Source organism: Carcharhinus amblyrhynchos, chromosome 7, assembly GCF_965287045.1.
Source record: "Carcharhinus amblyrhynchos chromosome 7, sCarAmb.v2.hapA, whole genome shotgun sequence".
Lineage (NCBI taxonomy): Eukaryota > Metazoa > Chordata > Chondrichthyes > Carcharhiniformes > Carcharhinidae > Carcharhinus > Carcharhinus amblyrhynchos.
Window position 1 is genome coordinate 124,473,934 of NC_137330.1, and position 21,915 is coordinate 124,495,848.

The following is a 21,915-nucleotide window of genomic DNA, read 5'->3' on the forward strand; positions in this document are numbered from 1 at the left end:
TCTAAATTCCGAGTACAGACCCAGAACCCTCAACTGTTCCTCATATGGCAAGCTCTTCATTCCAGAGATCATTCTTGTGAACCTCCTCTGGACCCTTTCCAAGGTGGAACCAGCACTCTGTACAACTCCAACATCACCTCCTTGCTCTTACACTCTGTGCCACAACTGATGAAAGCAAGTGACCCATATGCCCACTTCACCATGCTATTCACGTGATCTGCTGCCTTCAGGGATTTGTGAATAATTGTCCCCGGAGCCACCCGATGCACTCTGGAAGAAATAACTGACGGAGTTAAATACTCCCTCATATCGTTACTTCTTCTAAAGTGTTCACCCCATTGCACTTACCACGGTTAAATACCATCTGCCAATCCATCTGTGGTTCCTGTAACATCCAGCCATTCTCTTCATTGTTAACTTCCCTACTAATCTTGGTGTCATATAAAGAACAAAAAACAGTGTAGCAAAGGAACAGACCCTTCAGCCCTGCAAGCCCATTCTGGTCATGATGCCCTAGCTAAACTTAAAAAATCCTTCTGTCCTTTATGTATATTCCTCTATTCCCATACCCATCCAGATACCTCTTAAGTATTGCTAATATCTAAGGAAGGATGTGCTGGCCTTGGAAAGGGTCCAGTGGAGGTTCAGAAGAATGATCTCTGGAATGAAGAGTTTGCCACATGAGGAACAGTTGAGGGCTCTGGGTCTGCACTCGGAATTTAGAAGGACTGGTGGTTGGGAGGGCCTTATTGAAACTTACAGGCTATGGCAAGGCCTGGATAGAGTGGATATGGAGAGGATGTTTCCACTAGTAGGAAAACCAGAACCAGAGGGCAAAACTTCAGGCTAAAGGAATGATTCTTTAAAACAGAAATGAGGAGAAATTTCTTCAGCCAGAAAGAGATGAATCTGTGGAGCTCTTTGCTGCAGAAGGCTGTGGGGGCCAGGTCATTGAGTGTCTTTAAGACAGAGATAGACAGGTTCTTGATTGATAAGGGGATCAGGAGTTGTGGGGAAAAAGGCAGGAGAATGGGGATGAGAGAAAAAAAAAAATCAGCCATGACTAAATGATGGAGCAGACTCGATTGGCTCAGCAGCCTAATTCTGCTCCCACGTCTCAAGGTCCAACGTGTCTGCCTCCACCACTTCCTTTGGCAGCACATTCCAGGCACCCAACACAATCTGCGTGGAAAAACTTACCTGCACATCTCCCTGAAAGACTTTCACCCTCTCACCTTGAACCTGTGCCCTCTTGTAATTGTCACTTCCACCCTGTGAAAAACCTCTAACTATCCACCCTATCTATGCCTCGCAATTTTGTAGACTTCTATCAGGACTCCCCTCAGCCTCTGTCTTCATAGCGAAAACAACCCAGTTTATTCAACCTCTCCTCATAGCTGACGCCTTCGAGACCAAGCAACATCCTGGTGAGCCTTCTTTGCATTCTCTCCAAATCTTCAACTGGTAGTGTGGTGACCAGAAATACACAATGCTCCAAATGTGGTCTAACCAAGGTTTAATATAGCTGCAACATGATGTGCTAACTCTTGTACTCAATGCCCCGGCTGATGAAGGTAAGCATGCCATATGCCTTCTTCATCAACTTGCCTACTTGTATTGCTACATTTCAGGAACTGTAACCTACACACCCAGATCCCTCTAAGTTAATGTTTATTACATAAGAAATAGGAGCAGGAGTAGGCCATCTAGCCCTTCGAGCCTGCCCCGCCATTCAATAAGATCATGGCTGATCTGTCATGGCTCAGTTCCACATTCCCGCCCTCTCCCCATAACCCTTAATCCCCTCGCTTATCAAAAACCTATCTACCCGCGTCTTAAAAATATTTAGCGAGGCAGCCTCCACCACTTCAACGGGCAGAGAATTCCAGAGATTCACCACCCTTTGAGTGAAGAAGTTCCTCCTCAACTCCGTTCTAAACTGTCCCCCCCCCCCTTTATCTTGAGGCTGTGCCCCCTAGTCCTACTGTCCTTTGAGCGGGAAGGGCCTCTCCACCTCTATCCTATCCATCCCATTCATCATCTTATACGTCTCAATGAGATCTCCCCTCATTCTTCTAAACTCTAACGAGTACAAGCCTAGTTTATTCAGCCTCTCCTCATAGCTCAACCCCCTCAACTCCGGCATCAGCCTAGTAAGCCTCCTCTGCACTCCCTCCAAGGCCAAAACATCCTTGCGTAAGTGCGGCGCCCAAAACTGCACACAGTACTCCAGCTGCGGCCTCACCAATGCCCTATACAGCTGCAGCAAGACCTCCCTACTTTTATATTCAAACCCCCTCGCTATGAAGGCCAGCATCCTTATTCCTAAGGGTTCTGCCATTTATAAGCACAATTCATACCTAAATTTGATCCTCCAAAATGTATCGCCTCGCATCAGATTAAACTCCATCTGCCACCTCTATGCCCAGGTCCGGAAGTGAATGGGTGGCTCAGGGATTGGTGTGGGAGGAATGGGTTTGAATTTATGGGGCATTGGCATCAGTATTGGGGTAGGTGGGACCTGTTCAGGTGGGATGGGGTTAGTCTGAACCGTGCTGGGACCAGAGTCCTGGCTAATCATGTAAATAGGACTGCAAATAGGGTACAGGTGAAGGCTGGGATGAAGGCACTTTATCTGAATGCATGAAGCATTCGGAATAAAGTGAATGAGCTGGTGGCACAGATCAGCACAAATGGATATGATCTGGTGGCCATTACAGAGACGTGGCTGCAAGGTGACAGGGACTGGGAGCTGAATGTACAGGGGTATCAAGTACTTAGGAAGGATAGGAAGGAGGAAAAAGGGGGCGGGGCATAGCTCTGCTGATTAAGGACAGCATCAGGGTGGTAGCAAGGGATGATATAGGAACCAAACAGCAGAACGTGGAATCGTTGTGGGTGGAGATTAGGAACAGCAAAGGGAGGAAGACGCTGGTGGGTGTCATCTATAGGCCCCCAAATAATGATTTGGAGGTGGGGGCAGGCTGTTAACGCGCAAATAAATGCGGCGTGCAGGAATGGAACGGCCGTAATTATGGGGGATTTCAACCTACATATTGATTGGTCGACCCATGTTGGACGCAGTGGGCTTGAGGAGTTCTTGGAATGCTGCCGGGATAGTTTCCTCGAACAGTGTGTGTTGGAGCCGACGAGGGAACGAGCTATCTTGGATCTGGTGTTATGTAATGAGGCGGGTAGAATTAGGGACCTTGTGGTGAAGGATCCTCTTGGGAAGAGTGATCATTGTATGGTGGAGTTTCTGATGCAGATGGAGGAGGAGAAAGTGGGTTCCCGGACATGTGTCCTTTGTTTGAACAGAGGGGAGTATGGTAGGATGAGAGAGGAATTGGCGAATGTTGATTGGGGGAGTGTGTTGGAAGGTAGGTCTGCTGACGAACAGTGGAGGATCTTTAAGGAGATCTTTCTTGGTGCTCAGCAGAAATTTATTCCGATGGTTAAAAAGGATCGGAGGAGGAGAGGTAATCAGCCATGGGTAACGAAGGAGGTGAAAGGAAGTGTTAAATTAAAAGCAAATGCGTTAAGAGTAGTGGGCAAGAGGAGGATTGGGAGAGGTTTAAATGTCAAAGAATGACAAAGAAGTTGATAAAGAAGGGTAGGATAAACTATGAAGCTGGGCTAGCGCTTAATATAAAAAAGGATAGCAAGAGTTTTTATAAATACATAAAAAGGAAGAGGCTGGCTAGGGTGAACGTTGGACCCTTAGAGGATGAGAGTGGGGACTTAGTGGTAGGGGATGGAGAAATGGCTGAGGCCCTGAATAACTTTTTTGTTTCGGTCTTACGGAGGAGGACATGAATAATTTGCCGGATGTTAGCGATGGAAAGATGGTAGGAGTGGAGGGCCTGAATGACATTATTGTTACTAGAGAGGCGGTGCTCGACAGACTGGAGGGACTGATTGTGGGCAAGTCCCCAGGACCGGATGGAATGCATCCAAGGGTTCTGAAGGAAATGGCGGAGGTGATAATGGATGCCTTGGTGATTATTTTCCAAACGTTGCTGGATTCCGGGGAAGTGCCGGAAGATTGGAAAACGGCTAATGTTACGCTGTTGTTTAAGAAGGGTGTCAGGCAAAAGGCGGGGTATTATAGGCCGGTTAGTTTAACGTCTGTTGTAGGTAAAACGTTAGAATCTGTGATCAAGAAGAAAAGAGCGAGGCATCTTGAGGAGAATTGTTTGGTAGAGCAGACGCAGCACGGTTTCGTTAAGGGGAAGTCGTGTCTGACAAATTTACTGGAGTTCTGAGGGTGTGTCTAGGGCCGTGGATAGAGGAGAGCTGGCGGATGTGGTCTTTCTTGATTTTCAGAAGGCGTTTGACAAGGTGCCTCACAAGAGGTTATTGCAGAAGGTAAGGGGGCATGGAGTTGGGGGTAGGGTGTTAGCGTGGATAGAGGATTGGCTGTCAAATAGGAGGCAGAGAGTGGGGGTCAATGGGTGCTATTCGGATTGGCGGATGGTGACTAGTGGAGTGCCCCAGGGGTCGGTGCTGGGGCCTCAGCTATTCACCATTTATATAGATGATCTGGAGGAGGGAACCAGTGTACGGTGTCGAAATTTGCTGATGACACCAAGGTTGGTGGAACGGCAAATTGTGCGGAGGGTGTGGAGAGTCTACAGAAGGATCTAGATAGACTGGGCGAATGGGCCAGGAACTGGCAAATGGAATTTAATGTTGGCAAATGTGAGGTTGTCCACTTTGGTAGGAATAATGGTAGGAAGGACTATTACTTACGTGGCAAAAAACTGCAGCATGCAACGGTGCAGAGGGACCTCGGGGTCCTTGTGCATGAGTCATAAGAACATAAGAAATAGGAGCAGGAGTAGGCCATCTGGCCCTTCGAGCCTGCCCCGCCATTCAGTAAGATCATGGCTGATCTGTCATGGCTCAAAAACCCAGTCTGCAGGTGCAGCAGGTGGTCAGGAAGGCAAATGGGATGCTGGCCTTCATAGCGAGGAGGATTGAATATAAAAGTAGGGAGGTCTTGCTGCGGCTGTATAGGCTGCTGGTGAGGCCGCAGCTGGAGTAACTGTGTGCAGTTTTGGTCGCCGCACTTACACAAGGATATTTTGGCCTTGGAGGGTGTGCAGAGGAGGTTTACTAGGCTGATACCGGAGTTGAGGGGGTTGAGCTATGAGGAGAGGCTGAATAAACTAGGCTTGTACTCATTAGAGTTTAGAAGAATGAGGGGCGATCTCATTGAGATGTGTAAGATGTTGAATGGGATGGACAGGATAGAGGTGGAGAGGCTCTTCCCGCTCAGAAAGGACAGTAGGACCAGCGGGCACAGCCTCAGGATAAAGGGGGGGCGGTTTAGAACGGAGTCGAGGAGGAACTTCTTCACTCAAAGGGTGGTGGAATCTCTGGAATTCTCTGCCCGTTGAGGTGGTGGAGGCTGCCTTGCTCAATATTTTTAAGACGCGGGTTGATAGGTTTTTGATAGGCAAGGGGATTAAGGGTTATGGGGAGAGGGCGGGAATGTGGAACTGAGCCACGACAGATCAGCCATGATCTTATTGAATGGCAGGGCAGGCTCGAGGGGCTAGATGGCCTGCTCCTGCTCCTATTTCTTATGTTATGTTCTGTCATATCCTCTGACAATGCCCAGCACTATCAGCAACCTTGCTTAACATTCCTTCACGTTTTCATCTATATCATTTATGTATATAACAAACAATATGGATCCCAATCCTGATCCTTGTGGTATACCTCTGGATACCGACTTCTAACCACAAACTCTACCACTGCCTTTTGCTTCCTATTTTACCAAGCTAGTTTTGGATCCATCTCGCTAAATTTTCCTGCATCCCTCAATCTTTTCAATCAAATCGGTCTCCCATGTGGGACGTTGTCAAAAGCTTTGCTAAAACTAAACTTCATTCACTGACACACTTGGTCATATTTTTGAAAAATTCTAACAAATTTGTCAGGTATGACCACCCTGACAAATGCTGACCATCCCTAATTACTCATGCCTTTCCCAATAGATGTTAATTCTGCCTGTCATAATTGTCTCCAATAGTTTTCCTATCACTGACACAAGACACACCAACCTGTCATTTCCTGGTCATCTCTACTACTTTTCTTGAAAAGTGGAACCACATTAGCCATCCTCCAGTCCTCTGGCATTTCCCCCGTGTACACAGTAAAAAGTCTGACAACACCAGGTTTTAGTCCAACCTATTTATTTGATAATATACTCACAAGCTTTCAAGGGACACCCTCTTCGTCAGGTGAATGGACTAAAACCTGGTGTTGTCAGACTTTTTACTGTGTTTACGCCAGTCCAACGCCGGCATACCCACATCATTTCCCCCGTGGCCAGAGAGGAATCAAAATGTGTCTAATGCCCCATAATTTCTTACCTCCTACAGCAGTCTGTCTAAGCGATCAAGGGATATGGGGAGCAGACAGGACAATTGGAGTTTAAGTTCAAGAACGTCTTTTATCATGAATGATAGAGCAGGATGGACAAGACATGTGGTCTCCTCCAAATTCAGATCATGGGAAAACTGTACAAAAAATGGCCGACCAGTATGTTGTACACTTCGGCAAGGAGGACGTTACATTTCAAGATGATCACTGAGTTCCATTCTCTTGGGAAACAGCCAGATGGCATTCAATTTCAATATTACCTTCCTTAATATCGAAATCCTCCAAAAATCTGTTCATCGGAATTGTGAAAATTCAAACCGCACTCCAGCATTTGCATTCCAGATTTCACTAACCTGCATGTGAAAGAAAACGTCTCCTTTCATTTCTAAATGACCTACCTTTAATTTTCAGGTTGTCTGGATTCCCACACCAGAGAAAATAGCTTTCTGTCTGCTCCGTTAAATCCCGTTGATCAATTAAAAGCTCAAGTCAAGTAAATACGAACAAAATGTCTCAATAATTTAAGCCTTCAAAATAATTTAAGGCCGAGCTATACCAAATTCAAATCAAGTATCGCCAAATTCATTAGGGATCTGTGCATGTACAGAGTCAAGAGCACAGAATGTACTCTTGAGAAGGGGACTTTAACATCCATCATCTGGGAGTGGCTTGGTAGCAACATTAAAAGCCAATCTTGAAGGTCATATCTGTCAGAGTAGTATACATTCAGAACAGATCCAGTAGCTCCAATGCAATGGACCATCAGCAGAATTGTACTGCACTACTGAGCTGCAATCTTATGGCCTAGCGTATCCTTTACTTTAGAACAGAGTACATCAACAGCATACCTAAAAATGGGATGCCAACCGGGTAAAGCCAGAACACGGAACTACATGCCTTGTTGCTGCAAGTTCCACATTCTAAACACTTTCTGGATAAAGAGGTTTCTCCCCAATTCTACATTGGATTTAGTGACCAATTATGCAGAACCTACAATTATTAAGAAAACATGGAAGTGCAGGTAGGTTGATCGCCTGAGAGTTAAACTGTGAAGTTTCACATTTACTGAATGTCTGAATTAGCCATTAGCAGCTGAGCAACACAATAAAGCCCAATTCTTGCACAGTGAGAATAAAGTTGTTCGGAATCTTCTGCCAGCAAGTTAAAATCTGGCACGTTTGCAATGATTTCAACAGTTAGTTGGTGATGACTGCAGGTTTTTTCTTTTGACTGGTGAGCTATAATTGTCTCCACATCTATTTATCTTATGGGCTTGTAAACCTTTCCCAGGCAAAAGCAAATGAGGCTGACTGACATCCAATTATCTGAATTAAAAAAACTCACATTTTCCACTAACTTGGGATCTCATCAAGTATGGTAATTAAACACCAGGTCATCATACCAGCTTACTGCACTCTTTGCCAAATAACACATTGAACAAAACCAGATCCACAAACAAAACACATTCTAAATAACTCCTGGAAATGACCAGTTTTACCCTCATTTTCTGTTCAGCCCAAAGGCCAAACAGGTAATTTGGCCCAGCAATTTCATGCCAGTGCTCCATGGAGTAATCCAGTCAGTTTCAGTTCCTTCTTTAATTCCCGTAGCTTTGCAGGTTTAATCTTCAAGTTCCCCATTTCCTTTTGCAACCATGTGGAGATGCTGGCATTGGACTGGGGTGGATGCAGTAAGAACACCAGGTGAAAGTCCAACAGGTTTATTTGGTAGCATGAGCTTTCAGAGCACTGCTCCTTCAGTAACTGGGGAGCTGTTTGCTCTTGTAAACTCTGTTTATAAAATCCAGGATTCAGTATTCCAACTTCTTACCCTGCTGTGCACCTTCAATGATGTGTGCATAAAAACTCTGCACTCTCCCACCCCAGAGATGAGCTGAGTAAGGATGTGGATAGTTGCTGAGATGGAAGACAGAGAGGCTTATCAATTTTTTGTGCTAAGAAACTGTAAATTAAGTTTTACTTCAGGTCACCATACATTTGGAAGGGAGAGGAGGTCCATGAAAGGGTGCAGAGGAGATTTACCAGAATGCTTCCAGGGATTGGGCATGGGTTTTCGCTCCAAGATTAGGTATAACATAAGACAGAAAAGAAAAACTATTCGTTTTAGCTAATGGTACAAACTAGGGGGCCACAGGCAGAATGACAGGAAGAACCTGTTTCATGGTTGGTGGCAAATCTTGCTGATCACGAGGAGAATGGAAGGGAAATGATCAGTGATTTCAAAAGTAAGAGGTTTCACAACCTCAGGTTAAAAGAGAAAATCTAACCTTTGTCATTCAATGGCAAATGTCAAATATCCTTCATCTATATACACAAACATCTGAAAAATAAAGCCAAATTTTGAACTTTTTTGAATGGCTATAAAGTTAACGTTCATAATAATGTTACAGAAGTGTTAACATTAAATAGGGCAAGAAAGAATTGGCAAATAGAGAAACAAGCTAGTATTTGTCAATAGCCAGCCTTGCAATGGAAGTAAACTTAGGCCATTTTATATATGGTAGATCTGAACATATTTGAATATCAAAACACATTCAGTTCCAATGTGTTTAGATAAAAGATACTCAACCTGTATTGTCACTAGACTAGAGATCCAGGCCAATGCTCTGGGAACATGGGGTCAAATCCCACCATGGCAGCTGATGGAATTTAAATTTAGTTAATAAATCTGGAATATAAAAAGCTAATTTGGTAACCAAGACAAAGTCATCAACTTACGTAAAGACCCATCTGGTTCACTGTCTTTGGGAAGGAAATCTGTTATCCTTACTTGGTCTGGCCTACATGAGACTCCAGACCTACTGCAAGATGGTTGATTCTTAACCGTCCTCTGAAATGTTGAATGGTGACTTTGCCAGTGACACATGCACCCTATGAATGGTTAAAGGAGGAATATGATGGAACATTCTCCACTTGCTTCATACCATCCACTTGCAAGACAGAAAGCTAAGAGAAAGGGCAGCTCAGTTAAAGCATGACATTAGTACAATAGTGAGAGGGGATCTTTAAGTATCAACATGTAAAATCAGTTTGGCTGGAGATAAGAAAGAGCAAGGAGTACTTTACAGGTTCCCCCAAATGTACACTAAGGTCAAGTGTACAGAAAGAAATAAATGGAGGTTATTAAGAAAATGAATCGTGGAAGATGTTAATCTACATATGATTGGCAAAGGCACAGAAAATGAGTGTTTTTGGAACAGTTTTTTAGTGCAGCACATCTGGAGGTTTCTCTACGTCTCATAATTGGGGACAATACTTGAGAAGAATACATTCTGGATTGAACAAAAGAACAGAATATTTTAGACTTGTAATGTACATGCCATGAGTCAGCATTCATGAATAACCTCATAATAATTAAGCCTTCAGGTGGCAGTGACTGCAGCACAATTACATAGAACACTACAGCACAAACAGGCCCTTCGGCCCACAATTTGCACCGATCATATCCATACCTACCAGGTCATAGAACTATCCGTAACTCCCAATCCCATGTACTCATCCAGAAGTCTTTTAAAAGACCCCAGTGAGTTCACCTCTACCACCACCAACGGCAACCGATTCCACTCACTCACCACCCTCTGAGTAAAAAACTTACCCCTAACATCTCCTCTGTACTTGCTCCCCAGCACCTTAAACCTGTGTCCTCTCGTAGCGACCATTTCAGCCCTGGGAAATAGCCTCTGAGAATCCACCCTATCTATACCTCTCAACATCTTATAAACCTCTGTTAGGTCGCCTCTCAACCTTCGTCTCTCCAGGGAGAAGAGACCTAGCTCCCTCAATCTACCTTCATAAGGCATGCCTCCCAATCCAGGCAACATCCTTGTAAATCTCCTCTGCATCCTCTCTCAATAGCTTCCACACCCTTCCTGTAATGAGGCGACAAGAACTGCGCACAGTACTCCAAGTGGGGTCTGACAAGGGTCTTATAAAGTTATCTCCCAACTCCTAAACTCAATCCCTCAATTAATGAAGGCCAATACACCATACGCCTTCTGGACCACATCCTGCCCGTGTGAGGCCGATTTAAGAGTCCTATGGACCCGGATCCCAAGGTCCTTCTGACACAGCTCAAGGTCCTCAACACAGCTAAGACTCTTACCCTTGATATTGTACTCCTTCATCCCATTGGACCTGCCAAAATGGACCACTACACATTTATCCTCGTTGAAGTCCATCTGCCACTTCCCCACCCAGTCTTGCATCCTATAATTACATGTTACATTAGTTTGAGGATCAGAAACGTGGGTCTAAGAGTGTTATACATTCAAAGGGTGGAAATTACAGCAGGATAAGGACTCCCATCAAACAGGATTCCACCTCCTAGGCCAAGGCTCTCACTCTCCCAGTCTCCACTGACCCTGATGGCCAGACCAGCAATACTGGAGGCAGGGCCTTTACTTTACTGGCCCCCAACCCTTCTGACCCAGAGAGCTGTGATCTTCTGCAGGCCCAAAGCAATCCCCACACTCTTAAAAATCAACTCCCACTGTTCTCAAATTTACCTGCAGGTCTAGAGATACTCTGATCTCCCCAATCTGGCATTCACCCAGTGGACCCTAAAATGTGGGCCTGGCCATTGGCTCATCCACAAGCCAAGACATCATCCATTTACCAGGCTTTGACCAGTCCACGCCGGAGCGTAGACTGGACATCCTTCGACATCTGAAGCCAAACTGCACCCCAGCAGTGCAAACCTACCTACCAACGCAGGAACTGCAAATAAGGCAACAAATCCTCCATCCACACGCTGATCAAAGCGAAGAGCCTCATTGGTCACACTTATACTCTTAACACTGTATACTACGTTCATCATTTCCCAGGCATGAAAAGAAGGAGTCACTCCAGGAAGCATGGGAAACATGCAGGCCTGCATACGAGAGTGAAAAAACGTGGTCCCAAGGCCCCCCTCCCCAGTTTACTCCTGGCAAAATATCCAATCTCTGGAAAACAAGCTAGATTCACTTTTCAAGACAGAACTGAGAGACTGCTGTATGCTCTGTTTCACAGAGACATGGCACACTCCTGCTTCATCAGACTTCGTCCCACAACTGGAGGGCTTCTCAATCCACCATATGGACTGTACTGTGGCCTCAGGCAAGATGTGGAGATGCTGGCATTGGACTGGAGTAAACACAGTAAGAAGTCTCACAACACCAGGTTAAAGTCCAAGATAGTGTGACACGATCTTAACCTCCATGATTACCTGTAACCACCACGACTTGCCCGAACTTGCAACATCTCACCTATTGTCTTGTCTGGAGACAATACACATCTCTTTAACCTACGCTTAATGCTATCTCCACTCACATTGTCTGCACCTTTAAGACTTCATTAGCTGTAAAGACTCACATTCTAATCAGTATTCTGTAAACTGTGCACCTTTATAGACCCTCTTTGTGATCAGAGCTCCCCACTCACTTGATGAAGAAACAGCGTTCTGAAAGCTAGTGGCGTTTACTACCAAATAAGCCTGTTGAACTTTAATTGTGTTTGCCTCAGGCAAGGCCAGGAGAAGTGGGGGTCTGCCTTCTAATCACACCTCTTGGCATAGCAGAAACTTGCCACTGTTGCTCCCAATCTAGCACCTAAAATGCTGCCCCCACTACCTTCGCAGGAGATCACCTCTGTTATCCTGACAGCAATTTACATCCCACCCACATGGATGTGAAGATTGTGCTGGACGAAATATATACCACCACAAACAGCCTCGAGATGGAACATCCAGAAGCCTTGTTCATCGTGGCTGGGGACTTCAATCAGTCTAAGCTCAGGAGCACCCTACCAAAATACCACCAACATATTGCCTGTTCCACCAAAAGCCCAAACATTCTGGACCACTGCTACACAAATATCAAACATGCCCGCTGCTCTATCGCTCACACATACTTTGGCAAATAAGACCACAAGGCTGTGCTCCTGCTCTTAAACAAAAACTGAAACAACAGAATCTGTTAGAAGAAAGTCATGCAGTGTTGGTCTGAGGAAACTGATGATCTTCTACAGAACTGCTTATGGTCAGTGGACTGGTTAAGCCAGGCAGCATGCCTTAATGTCTGTTGTCTGGTGGCATGGACATCCATCATTATCCCAACAGGACTCATCCCTAAACTTCGCAGTCTGGGGCTCAGCTCCTGCCTCTGCAACTGGATCCTAGATTTCCTAACCCACAGATTACAATCGGTAAGGACAGGCAACGACACCTCCTCCATGGTCATCCTCAACACCGGTGCCCCACAAGACTGTGCCCTCAGCCCCCTATTATACTCCTTATACGCCCATGACTGTGGCCAAATTCCCCTCCAACTCGATTTTCAAGTTTGCTGATGACACCAAAATAGTGGGTCGGACCTCAAATAATGATAAGACAGAGTACAAGAAAGAGAGACAGAGAAAATCTAGTGAACTAATGTGATGACAATAATCTCTCCCACAATGTTAACAAAACAAAGGAGATAGGTACTGAAGTGTAGTTGAGTGTGTGCCTCTGTCTACATCAATGGGGGTGAAATAGAAATGTTTGCAAGCTTTCTTATTTCTTATGTTCTTCAGGTTTTTAGGTGTCCAGATCATCGACAACCTAGTCTCCCCATGCTGATGCTGTAGTTAAGGAAGCCCGCCAATGCCTCTACTTTCTCAGGAGATAAGGAAATTTGGCATATGCACTTCAACTCTCACCAACATATACAGATGCATTACAGAAAATGTTACTTCTGGTTGTATCACAGCTTGGTACGTTCCTGCTCAGCGCAAGACTGCAAATAAAAACCCCAAAGATTCAGGAATGAAGCCCAATCCATTACTCAAACAAGCCTCCCAACCACAGACTCTGTCTAAAATTCCCGCTGCCTCAGAACAGTAACTACCATAATTAGGACCCCAGGCACCCCATACATTCTCTCATGTTCTTCCATCAGGAAAAAGATACAGAAGTCACATACCAGCAGGCTCAAGAACAGCTTCTTCCTTGCTGCCATCAGACTTTTGAATGGACCTACCTTGCATTAAGTTGATCTTTCTCTACACCCTAGCTATGACTGTAACACTACATTCTGCACTCTCTCCTTTCCTTCACTATGTACAGTATATTTGTCTGTATAGCAAGAAACAATAGTTTTCACTGTATACCAATACATGGCAGATGGAATATAACATTAGCAAACGTGAGGTTATCCACTTTGGTAGAAATAAAGAGTCGGAAGGATTATTATTTAAAGGGCGAAAAGCTGCAGCATGCTACGGTGCAGAGGGACCTGGGGGTCCTTGAGCACGAATCACAAAAACCCAGTCTGCAGGTGCAGCAGGTGATCAAGAAGGCGAATGAAATGTTGGCCTTTATAGCGAGGGGGATAGAATATAAAAGTAGGGAGGACTGGCTGCAACTGTACAGGGCACTGGTGAGGCTGCAGCTGGAGTACTGTGTGCAGTTTTGGCCAGCGCATTTGCGAAAGGATATACTGGCCTTGGAAGGAGTACAGAGAAGGCTCACCAGGCTGATACCAGAGATGAGGGGGTTAGCTTATGAAGAAAGATTGAATAGACTGGGTCTGTAGTCGTTAGAGTTTAGAAGGCTGAGGGGGGATCTTATAGAGACGTATAAGAAAATAAAGGGGATAGATAGGGTAGAGGTAGAGAGATTCTTCCCGCGTAGAAAGGATAGCAGAACTAGAGGGCACAGCCTCAAAATGGGGGGAGGGGGGTCATTTTAGAACAGAGTTGAGGAGGAACTTCTTCACTCAAAAGGATGGTGAATCTCTGGAATTCTCTGCCCATTGAAGTGGCGGAGGCTACCTCACTGAATATATTTAAGTCACGGGTAGATAGATTTCTGATAGACAAGGGTTATGGGGAGAAAGTGGGAATGTGGAACTGATCCACTTCAGATCAGCCATGATCTTATTGAATGGCGGGGCAGGCTCGAAGGACTAGATGGCCTACTCCTGCTCCTATTTCTTATGTTCTTATGTGACAATAACAAAAATCAAAACAAGAGTTGGCTGGAGTGAACTGGGAAATGAGGTTCATGGCTATGTCAGGAGAGATGCAGTGGCCACACAGTTAAGGAGTCATTTCACAGCACTCAGCAAAAATACGTTCAAGTGAGAATGAAAGATTCTTGGAGATGGATGCAACACAGTCAGAGATCTACGATACAGACACAGCCCTTTGGCCCATTTCCTCTGCTCTGGTCCAAAACACTTAACTATTCTAATCCCATTTTCCAGCACTTGGCCCATCTGTGAGTAGTTTAAGCATTAAACCAAAGGAAAAAGCCTACAACATAGCAAAGATTAGTGGCAGGGCAGAAGATTGGACAGAATTTACAAATCAGAATAATTAAAAAAGGTGAACAGATATTTTGTGCTTGTCTCGACTGTAGAAGACAAATAGCATCCCAGAAATACTTGTTAATCAAAAGATCAATTACACAACAGAGAACTATTAGAACTAAAAGCTGACAAGTACTCTGGACCCAATGGCCTACACCCTAGCATCTTAAAAAGTGGCTATGGAAATGGCAGATGAATTGGTTGTAATTTTCCAAAATTTCCTACATTCCAAAAAGATCTCATTAGATTGGAAAACAGTGAAGTCTCTTCAAGAAACGAGAGACAGGAAACTGCAGGCCAGTTAGCCCAACATCAGTCCCAAGGAAAATGCTGGAATCAATCAGCAAAGAGGCACTTGCAGAACATTTAGAAAATCATAATGCAATCAGGCACAGCCATACGGTTCTGTGAAGGGAAAATCACGGGGACTAATTTATCAACAGCTCTTTAAGGAAGCAACATGGATAAATAGAACTCATAGATGGATTTACAGAAGTATTTGATAAATTGTCACATCAAAAATGACTTTCTGGTATAAGTGGTAGCGTCACTATGGATAGAAACATATGACACAGGAGCAAAAGTAGGTCATTCAGTCCCACAAGCCTCCTCACCATTCAATTACTCAACATCATATCCCCGCCAGTGAAATTCCTATCATCTCTCAATGTCTTTACCATCGAGAAGTTTATCAAATGCAGTCTTGAATGACTAAGCCTCCATAGCTATCTGGGGCAGAGAACTACCTAAATAGTTTGCCCTTTATTCTGAGACTTGGTCACTTGATCCTAGACTCCTCATTGCAGCCAGGGAAAATATCTGTTCTGTATATAACATGTGAAGCACTATAAGAATGTTGTACGTTTGAATGGGATCACGTCACATTACTTGAAGTGGATCGCAGGATATTACAGTGTAGAAGAGGCCCTTCGGCCTATCGGGTCCACACCGATGCCTGAAAGGCCCTGATCTGCTCACCTAATCCCATGTGCCAGTACGTGACCCATAGCTTTGAATGTTATGGTATAACAAGTGACCATCCAGGTACTTTTTAAAGTGTGCTTCCTGTCTCCACCTTCCCAGTAAGAAGTCTCACAACACCAGGTTAAAGTCCAACCAGTTTATTTGATAGTAACCCCACAAGCTTTCAGAAATTGTGTTCCTTTGTCAGGTGTGTGGAAGGTTCTGATCAGAGGAGGACATATAAAGTCTCACACAGTTTACAGAATACTGATTAGAATGCAAGTCTTTACACCTAATCTGCTATCCAGGAAGGGAACAGTCTTGCCTGGTGATTGTTGAGTGATGTTCATTCGTCCACTGTCGTAGCGTCTGCATGCCTTCCTGTTGGCAAACACTTCAGCGGTCACAGGCATTCGGCCTCTGATCTTCGGGTAAGCGTTCTCCAAGGCAGCCTTCACAACACATGACAACGCAGAGTCAGTGAGCAGAGACTGATAGCCGAGTTCCGCACACGAGGATGGCCTCAACCAGGATCTTGGGTTCATGTCGCACTCTGTAACCCCCATGACTTGCCTGGGCTTGTAAAATCTCACTTACTGTCCTGTCTGGAGACAATACACATCTCTTTAACCTATGCTAATGCTATCTACACTCACATTGTCTGCATCTTTAAGACCTGAATAGCAGGTTAGCTGTAAAGACTTGCATTCTAATCAGTATTCTGTAAACTGTGTGTCTTTACATGCCATTCTCTGATCAGAACCATCCACACACCTGATGAAGGAACACAGTTTCCTGTGCTCGATTACGATCAAATAAATTGGTTGGACTTAAACCTGGTGTTGTGAGACTTCTTACTGTGTTTACCCCAGTCCAACACTAGCATCTCTACATGTCCACCTTCCCAGGCAGTGCATTCCAGACCATCACCACACTCTGGGTGAAAAGGTTTTTCCTCAAATCCCCCCCAAACCTCCTACCCCTCACTTTTAACTTGTGTCCCCTTGTAACTAACCCTTAAGGGGAACAGCTGCTCCCGATCCACCCTGTCCATGCCCCTCAATCTTGAACATCTCAATTAGGTCTCTCCTCAGTCTTCTCTGCTCCGGAGAAAACAACAACTGATAGAGAATACAGGCTCAGTCTCTTCAACTCTCCTCATTAGGGCAATCCCACCATCACTGGGATTAGTCTGGAGAACCCTTGTTGCACTTTGTCAGTGGAAAGTATATCCTTCTTTAGATAAGACAACCAAATCTGTACACAACACTTCCATGTCTGATCTCACCAAAGGTTCTAGACAACTGCAGTAAGACAAATCCCTTGCGATGAAGGCCAACATATAATTTACCTTTTTAACTGCTTGCTGCACCTGCTTTCAGTGACTGGTTAACAAACACCAAGTCCCTTTGGACATCAGTCAACATTTGCCAGTCTCTCACCATTTCAGAAGTACTCTGCATTTCTATTTTTCCTAATGAAGTATATACCTTCACATTGTATTCCAGCTGCCATGTTTGTGCCCACTATCTAACTCCTCTCAAAGCCTCTTTAGAATCCTCCTCAATTCACATTCCCTTCTAGCTTATATGAAAAGCAAACTTGGGAGTATGATGTTTGGCCCCCAATCCAAATACTTAGTAGTCACAACTTGCCAACCTGAGAACCTCAGTTTTGTCCTGTTTTCTGTTGTAAACCTCAATCTTATCCACTAATCTCATGTGGAATATTGTCAAGAAGCCTTCTGAATATTCAAATACATCACATTCACTGATTCCCCCTTATCTATTCTGCTAGTTACATCCTCAAAATATCCTTCACAATGCCTGACAAATATTATTTCCCTTCCATTAATCCATGTTGCCTACCATTACGTTCTAAGTGTATAGTTATCAAACCCTTCACAACAGATTGTATTTTCCTACTTATGTCAAGCTAAGACATCTGTTTTTAATTTCTCTCTCCCTCTTTGAATAAACAGTGGGATTGAGGGTTAGTTTGCTAACAAGAGGCAGAAAGAGGGATAAATGGGCCATTTTTGGGTTGGCAACCTGTAAGTAATGGAGTATCACAGGGATCAGTGCTAGAACCTCAGCTATTTATAATATACTAATGACTTGGATGAACGATTGCTTACTTATTTGCTGATGACACATAAGAAGGAGAATAAATTGTGAAGACATAGGTTAACTAAGAGAAAAAAATTGGCAGATGGAGAATGATGTGGTAAAATGTGAGCTTGCCCACTTTGACAGGGAGAATAAAACAAAAGGGCATTTATTGAATTGGAGTGACATTGCAGAATTCTGTAGAAGAGGGATCTGGGTGCCTTGGTACATGAATCATAAAAAGCTAGTGTGCAGATACAGCAAATGGAATGTTGGCATTTATTGTCAGGGGAGTGTGAGCAAAGTAGGGAATATTTGCAACAGTGGGACCACATCTAGTGTACTGTGCAAGAAAGGACATAATTACATTAGAAGTCATCCAGAGAAGATTCACTCAACTTAGATTCATTAATGTCCTTTAAGGAAATCTGCCATTCTTACCTGGTCTGGCGTACGTAATTCCAGAGCTACGGCAATGTGGTTGAGTCTGAAATGCCCTCCATGGGCAACTAGGGATGGGCAATAAATGCTGTCCATCCAGCGATGCCCATGTCCTACAAATGAATAAAAAAAGCTGTCTCCTGGGATGAATGGGTTATTGTAAGAGGCAAAAGTGGGGCATGTATCCATTGGCATTTAGAAGATTGAGAGGTGATCTTACTGAAACAGTAAGATCCTGAAAGGACATTTCTCCATCTGGGAGAGGCTAGAACTCAGGGGACACAATTTAAAAAATAAAGGATCTCCTATTTATGACAGACGAAACCCTTCAGGGAGCTGTTAATCTGTTGGATTCTCAATCACAGAGCAGAGAAGGCCGGATCGCTTAATAGTTTTAAGGCTGAATTCAAGGATCAAAGAGTTCAGAGTGTGAGTTAAGGCTGCAATCAGATCAAGATGATCTTACAAAATGGCAGAGCAGACTCAAAAGTCAGACAGCCCGCCCCTGCACCCAAATCACACGTACTGAAATACACAGTGTAACAAGTTACTAAGCCTTCGGTGAGAGCACCTTACAAAGTCACAACCTCCGCCTAGAGGAACACTGATAGTAGACACAAAGGAGCAGCAGCAGCGCCGGCAACCTTCTCTCCAAGTGACTCGTTTTCCTGACTGGGAACAAAATTGCCATTCCTTCATAGTGCCTGGGTTTTCACCCAGTGACAATCTCTGGTGGATCTACACCACATACAATGAAGCAATTCAGGAAGACAACTCAAGATACCTTCTCAAGTACAATAAAGAACAGGCAATAATCATTGGTCTTGCCAGTCAGGGGAACTAGCGAGGGTAAATACATTGGGGGAGGGGGGGTGGAGGAATTGTGATTGGTACAGACTTGATGGGCCAAATAGAATCCTGCAGTGCAGAAGGAGGCCATGATGGGCTTCAGTTACATGGGTAAATTGGTAAAGCTTAAGTGGTTCTCTTTAGGAGAAGACTGACAGATTTAATTGAAGTGTTTGAAACCATGAGGGGTCCAGACAAAGTAGGTAGGGAAAAACCATTCCCATTGGTAAACAAGTTAACTAGAAGGTATAGATGTGTGATTGGTAGAACCACAACAGCAAGAAAATTTATTTTTAAAAGGGAGTAGCTCATGTGACCTCAGCTCTTGTATCCTTTACCCGCCGGAAGAAGATGCAAGAGAGAATGTCCGGGATGCATGGGGTCCTTAGAGTGTACCAGATAGAGACTGGTTTAAGTGATTGACCTTCGTAGTTTCTTGCGGTCTTGGACAGAGCAGGGGCCATACCAAGCTGTGCTCCAACCAGAAAGAATACTCTGTGGTGCATCTGTGAAAATTGGTGAGTCAGAGTGGATATGCCAAAATTCCTTAGTCTTCTGAGACAGTAGAGACATGGTCAGCTTTCTTAACTATAGCGGTTGGAGGGACCACGGCAGGTTGTTGGACAGCTAAAAACCTGAAGCTCTCAATGAAGTTTTCTACTTTGTCCCCGTTGATGTAAACAGGGGCATGTCCTCCACTACATTTCCTGAAGTTGACAACTATCTCCTGCATTTCATTGACATTAATGTGTGCATTATCAATCAGAACTACATGGAAAGCACAGGGGGGTGGAACTGGTGGAGTTGCTCTTGCAGAGGGCTGGCAGAGCACAACAGAATGGTTATTGCACAAGAGAACATTTTATGTGAGATGCAATTAGGATAAATTCTAGAGAATACCAATCCAATATCATAATGTGGACAAATTACCTGCAAGTCCCTCAAATATCTTGGCAGCTATGAATAATGATGTGGATATGCCAGCGTTGGACTGGGGTAAACACAGTAAAAGGTCTGACAACACCAGGTTTAAGTCCAACCGATTTATTTGATAATACACTCACTTGCTTTTGGGGTTAGTCGTTAGCTATGAATAATCCATAAAGGCAGAATCCTAGTGCAAACATATCTGCTTCACATTTTGAACCCAACACCTCACCAAAGCAGAAACTGAGGCTTAATCCTCACAACCCAGCCGCCATTATCCACTCCCCCCACCTCCAAATGCTGGAGCCCAGTGAATAGAAAGTGTTCGGTGCGTTGGGACCCGATTTTGATCTGAATGCAATTGCTGGATAGGTGGTAGTGTAAGATTTGTGTCAGTGTTTAGGGGTTTCTTCCCAGCAGCCACAATGCTCCCCATGACGGGGTTGACTGCTGCATTCCCCAGGAGGAGGCGATCCATTCGCCCCCCCCCCCCCCGTTCCCCTCCCCGGGCCCTCCTCCCACACAGCCCAGCCCGGGAACTGCAGCACTTGCACCCAGACAAAAGACAGGAGGGCGGAGAAGAGGCGGAGGAAGACCGTGCGGTGAGGGGAGGGTGGGGCGGCGGGCTGAGGGACGCCAGTAGCCGGCCTTCATTTTTCTTACCTCCTCGGTGCTCTCGGCGGCATCCTTACCGCCGCTCTTAGAGGTCTTGCTGGATTTATTGGGCTCCTGCAACGGAGAGAGATAATTACCATCATGTCAGTGCGGGGCGGTCGAGTGAGTGAGTGTGGATGGCCGCAGGGAAGGGGGGGGGTTTGTGTCGGGCACTGGGAGCTGAAGCCGCCGCAGGGAGGGGGGGGGGGGTTTGTGTCGGGCACTGGGAGCTGAAGCCGCCGCAGGGAGGGGGGGGTTTGTGTCGGGCACTGGGAGCTGAAACCGCCGCAGGGAGGGGGGGGTTTGTGTCGGGCACTGGGAGCTGAAACCGCCGCAGGGAGGGGGGGTTTGTGTCGGGCACTGGGAGCTGAAGCCGCCGCCGCAGGGAGGGGGGGTTTGTGTCGGGCACTGGGAGCTGAAGCCGCCGCCGCAGGGAGGGGGGGGTTTGTGTCGGGCACTGGGAGCTGAAGCCGCCGCAGGGAGGGGGGGGTTTGTGTCGGGCACTGGGAGCTGAAGCCGCCGCCGCAGGGAGGGGGGGGTTTGTGTCGGGCACTGGGAGCTGAAGCCGCCGCAGGGAAGGGGGGGTTTGTGTCGGGCACTGGGAGCTGAAGCCGCCGCAGGGAAGGGGGGGTTTGTGTCGGGCACTGGGAGCTGAAGCCGCCGCCGCAGGGAGGGGGGGGTTTGTGTCGGGCACTGGGAGCTGAAGCCGCCGCAGGGAGGGGGGGTTTGTGTCGGGCACTGGGAGCTGAAGCCGCCGCAGGGAAGGGGGGGTTTGTGTCGGGCACTGGGAGCTGAAGCTTTCTACCTTGTCTTTCTTGCTTTTATTCGGCATTTTCCGTTGCTCCTTGCCGCGCGCTCCGCCCGCTTTTTTCCCTCGACCGCTCGAGCTGCAGGCCGCGCGTGCGCGCAGGCACATACAGGCTGATTGGCTGAGCCTGCTGCGGAACCTATCGCCCATTGGCTGGAAAATCCTATCTCGAACGGTATTGGACAGGCTCTGGGATAGACGCAGTCCATTGGACTGGTCCATCGCCGGCTCTGATTGGCTGAATCCCGGCCTCTCAAAGGCTCTGATTGGCTGAATCTCGGCCTCTCAGCGTTGGCTCCAGGCTAAGTGTCTTTTGCCATAGGCTGATCCACCGAGCCCTGAGCTGATTGGACATCATGTTTACTCTGTCTCCCAATCAGAGTTTCCTTTGAGGAAGGACAGCTGCCTGAATTGAATCTCGA

At 45.8% G+C, this 21,915-nt stretch overlaps 1 protein-coding gene across 3 annotated transcripts in view; it reads right to left on the reverse strand.

Moving 5' to 3' along the window:
• Positions 1-21,586, reverse strand: part of ppp2r5d (protein phosphatase 2, regulatory subunit B', delta) — a 210,524-nt gene extending 188,938 nt beyond the window's left edge. Inside the window, exons 1-2 of one of the 3 annotated variants that reach the window (XM_080193089.1) lie at positions 21,491-21,586; positions 20,695-20,760 (exon numbers count right to left, since the gene is read on the reverse strand). In XM_080193089.1, the coding sequence (XP_080049215.1) occupies positions 20,695-20,760; positions 21,491-21,517 (93 nt within the window). In that variant the 5' untranslated portion in view covers positions 21,518-21,586. Of the gene's footprint in view, positions 1-18,255; positions 18,369-20,694; positions 20,761-21,490 lie in introns of those variants that run through there. The other 2 variants (XM_080193088.1, XM_080193087.1) reach the window with 2 other exon arrangements.
• Between the last annotated feature and the right edge of the window lie 329 nt (positions 21,587-21,915).